At 40.6% G+C, this 4,270-nt stretch overlaps 1 protein-coding gene across 1 annotated transcript in view; it reads right to left on the bottom strand.

The window, feature by feature from the left end:
- Positions 1–263: 263 nt before the first annotated feature.
- LOC123246111 (peptidoglycan recognition protein 3-like) overlaps positions 264–4,270 on the bottom strand; it is a 13,266-nt gene continuing 9,259 nt past the window's right edge. The window contains exons 4-6 of the mRNA XM_044675054.1: positions 3,827–3,869; positions 2,458–2,576; positions 264–442 (exon numbers count right to left, since the gene is read on the bottom strand). Of these exons, the coding sequence (XP_044530989.1) occupies positions 264–442; positions 2,458–2,576; positions 3,827–3,869 (341 nt within the window). The remainder of the gene's footprint in view (positions 443–2,457; positions 2,577–3,826; positions 3,870–4,270) is intronic.

The following is a 4,270-nucleotide window of genomic DNA, read 5'->3' as shown; positions in this document are numbered from 1 at the left end:
CTTGGAGTTGGAACTAGAGGCCAGGCTCAGATGGAAGTCTGAGCATCCCCTCCTTTTCCTGGCTAGGGTGGCCCACTTTTTCACCAGGAAGTCTCAGGGTAAAAGAACAGATGAAATGAAAGTTCTTATGCAGAAGACAGGGTTGGGAGGCTGGTATCAGAAATGAGGGTGGGAGGCTCCCCCCAAGCAGAAAATGCTGACAAGAAAGTCCCAGGAGCCAAGGAGAGGTAAGAAGTAAAGAAGTAGGTTGATGGTAGACATACTCAGTGTTTGAAGTGAGGCCATGTCTTAATTTGATCATACAAAGCATGGCCTGGAGAGAGTGTGTTGACAACATCACTGTGTCCCACCAGAAGGTAGTCAGGATCCAAGTAGCCCTTGTCCACTGAACACTGGATCAAGTCCTGGGCCGCCTTCAGGGCTGCAGCATTGGGAGGAATGTCTGAAAAATACCACCATACAGACCCTCTGAAGTTTGCCATGGCCTGACTGGGAGACATACATTCTCCTCCATGATGGACCAAGAATAGACCAATAGATGGTCTACACATCTGAGACTTGGACCCAAGATCTTCTAGCACCAAAGTCCCTTCAATAAAATGATTCATTTCACTCTTTTATTTGACTTAACCTTCTACAAGAAACCTTTGCTGGTCCTCCTTAAAGCTAGTGCTTTGCTTTTGAGATGACTTCCAATTGGTTATATTTATATACATATCTCTGATTTATATATCTCTTATTTATGCATAATTGTTTGTGTGTTGTCTCCCCGTTTAGAATATAAGTTCCTTGAGAGCAGGGAATGTTAGTAACTTTCTTTGTAATCCCCAGTGCTTCATCTGGTGCCTAGCACATAGTAAGTCACTGCTTAATAAATGCTGATTGGTTGATTGTTAAAGTACATCTGGATTTCTTGTTGACCCTGAAAGGGTTACATGTACTTCCCACATTGTCCCAGGAGATGCCCTGGGGAGAATTAGGCCTGAGAATGCAAACAGCAAGATTTCCATCAGCCTCACACATTTTAACTCAATGGAAAGCATATGGTCTCTGGAGTATGAAGACCTGAGTTCAGATCTTACTACCGATGCTTACTATGTGACCTTGGACAAAGTGTCGCTTAATCAGTCTGAGCCTCAGTTTCCTTACCTATAAAATAGGAGGCTTGGACTAGAGGGCCTCGGAGGTCTCTTTCAGCTTTAAATATAAGATCTAATAAAAATCATATACAGGAAGTGGGTTGTTCCAAGGCTAAATTAGCCTGCCAAGCCCCCAGCCTACTCATTCCTGCACCACCTTTGCATCTTGTTCCATATCATTTGGCGCATGCTCAGGGAAGTCTGACTAATTTTGGAATCCGATAAAGCTTATCCAAATACAAACTAAAAGAACAAAAGTTTCTTCTCACAAAGGGAAGAGCTCTGTGGTATTCCATAGTAACAAAAATAAATGATACACAACATGTTAAAGTGTTCAAAGTGCTTTACATGATGTTCATTGGTATCTCACAAAACCCTATAGAGTTAGTACTACAGATATTATTATCCCCAGTTTATATTGGAAAACTTGGGTTGAGTTCAGTGACTTGCCCATGGCCACACAGCTTGTCAAAGACTGAATTTTTACCTAAGTCTTCTAAAATCACTCTATCAGAAAGGTAAAACTGTAATCAGATCAGAAAGTTCATTTGTTTTTAATAAACTCTCAGATTAATCAAAATTTATCATTTTAATTATGCTCTATTTTGGCACCATCTGCAAACTTTCTCTCCTCCCTTTTCCCCTCTTAACTAACAACCAAGAACTGATAAGATCTGTCAGGTTATTCTGAAATCCTATGAAACACAGTGAGTTATAGAAAGAAAATTGCCTGTCTCCCGCCTTCCTTCCTTAAAGAAAACAGCAACTCTAATGTCCCCCTAAGAATGGGAACAGAGTGAGTAGCTCAGTGGATTGAGAGCCAAGCCTAGAGGCGGGAGGTCCTAGGTTCAAATCTGGCCTCAGACACTTCCCAGCTGTGTGATCCTGGGCAAGTCACTTGACCCCCATTGCCTAGTCCTTACCAATCTTCTGCCTTGGAACTGATACACAGTATTTATTCTTAGATGGAAGATAAGAGTTTTAAAAAAATTTTTTTAAGAATGAAAACAAGAGGCATTATGGAAACTGAAATGAGATGTAATATGAGGTTTCTTTAGGCTACGGGAATCAAAAATCAAATTCCAGTTTTTGGTGTATGTGCTGCCAAATAGAGTACCAAGTGCAAATCCAAATTTGTCTCCAGGTTTCAAGCTTCTGGCACAGTGTGAGCTTAACAAATGACTTATTTATTCACTCATTCATTACAAAAGAGCTTCTCAGAGCCCAACATAGGATGCTTCCCTGAGCTAGACACACTCTACCATTGCCCGTCTCCAATACCCCAAGCCCACCAACGACAGGCAAGCCCGTTCCTCACCTGTGAAGAAGCCCATGAAAGCGATTCCCAGACCAATGTCGTTGTAGCCATAGGTGTGAGCACCCTCTGTGTCCCAGCCCACTCCTTCATACGCTTTACCGTCCTCACCTACCAGGAAACTAAAGAAGAGATACAAAGGGCATTGCTATCAGAATCGGGGCAAACAGCTTCAGGAAAGCAGAACCCAGAAACATCATCAAACAGAAAAGAGAACTATGTGTAGGGGGAAAGGAAGGGTTGATGAGAGAGAGAGGGAAAGATACTTAAAGGGAAAAGGGCAGGTACCTATAAAAGGGATAAAGATACCTCATTATAAGGGAAAGGGCATTGTTGTTGCTTTATTGTTTCAGTCCTGTCCAACTCATTATGATCCCATTTGGGGTTTTCTTGGAAAAGATATAAAAGTGGCTTGTCACTTCCTTCTCCAGTTCATTTTACAGATAAGGAAACTGAGGCAAATAGGATTAAGTACTTATCTAAGGTCACACAGCGAGTAAGTGTCTGAGGCTAAATTTGAATTTGGGAAGGGGAAAGAGTGCTGGATCTGAAGTCAGAGGACCTAACCTCAAATCCCAGCTTATATCTCTTGGGTTTCACAGCTACAAAGTAAGGTAATTAGATTAGATGACCTCTAATATTTTTTTCAAACTCTAATCACATGTGAAGGTGAGCATTTTAAAAATCCAACCAGTGATTTCATTAGGATTCAGATTAGTTCTTGCTCTGCATCATTTAGCCTTAGAGAGTTGTTCAGTTATATCTCAATTGTATCTGACACTTCATGACTCTATTTGGGATTTTCCTGGCAAAGACCCTGGAGTGGCTTGTCATTTCTTTCTATGTCTCATTTTATAGGTGAGGAAACTGAGACAAACAGGATGAAATGACTTGCCCAAGGTCACACAGCTAGTAAGTATCTGAGACCAGATTTGAACTCAAGAAGATGCCAGACCCAGCTCTCCACCCATTGTGCCACTTCATTGCCCCAACTAGAGAATCATAGAAGTTAAATCATTTGTCCAGGACCACTCAACCACTATGGCTTGCCTTGCTAAGAAAGGAATTAAACTCGGGTCTTCCTGACTCGGAAACTGTCATGCAATGCTGACTCTTGAACTATTCAATAATATTCAATATTAGATTAATTCAATGTTCAATAATATTCTGTAATAGATGAATGTCCAACACTAACTTGAAGAGCTAACTCAGTCTCAAGGTAAATCCAGATCAGAAAATATGTCCTGGAGACTGGTCTGGATGGGAGTAAACTAACTAAATCCTGAGATGTCTTCTAGCTCAAAGTCCTAGGATTCTAATGTTGGCCATTATACTTAGATCATAAGCCCCATGAGGGCATGGAGGCTCTTACCTAAACTTTGTATCTCTTCCAGTGCCCATCACAACGATATGTACTAAATGAAGAGAATGAGAGTCCTTGACCCCTTTTTGATGATGACCCCAGATATTAGAACTGATCAATAATTATCCAAGAAAGTGATTCATCTGAGATTATTGATCAATAATTCTGATAATTATATTTTATAAGGTTTTATAACAAATCAAGTATAATTTCTAGATTGGCTGAAGTATTCACAACATTCAAGCCAATAACAGGCTTAATGAGAGAAACCGGCATCTCTCAGCAAAGCTGGGTCATCAGATTTTCATCATTATCTGAGACAAGGGAATGAGAGATTTCCATTAGTGATCTACCATACCACTTCCTCTTTTCTGGTCCTCCAGAGGAAAGACTCTCCCTCCAGTCAGCCCCTAGAAACTGCCTTATTAAAAAAATTTTTATATATATATATAT

The sequence above is a fragment of the Gracilinanus agilis genome, chromosome 4 (assembly GCF_016433145.1).
Source record: "Gracilinanus agilis isolate LMUSP501 chromosome 4, AgileGrace, whole genome shotgun sequence".
NCBI classification, from domain to species: Eukaryota; Metazoa; Chordata; class Mammalia; order Didelphimorphia; family Didelphidae; genus Gracilinanus; species Gracilinanus agilis.
The sequence above is the reverse complement of the archived record's forward strand: the minus strand, read 5'-3'. Positions and strand labels throughout refer to the sequence as shown.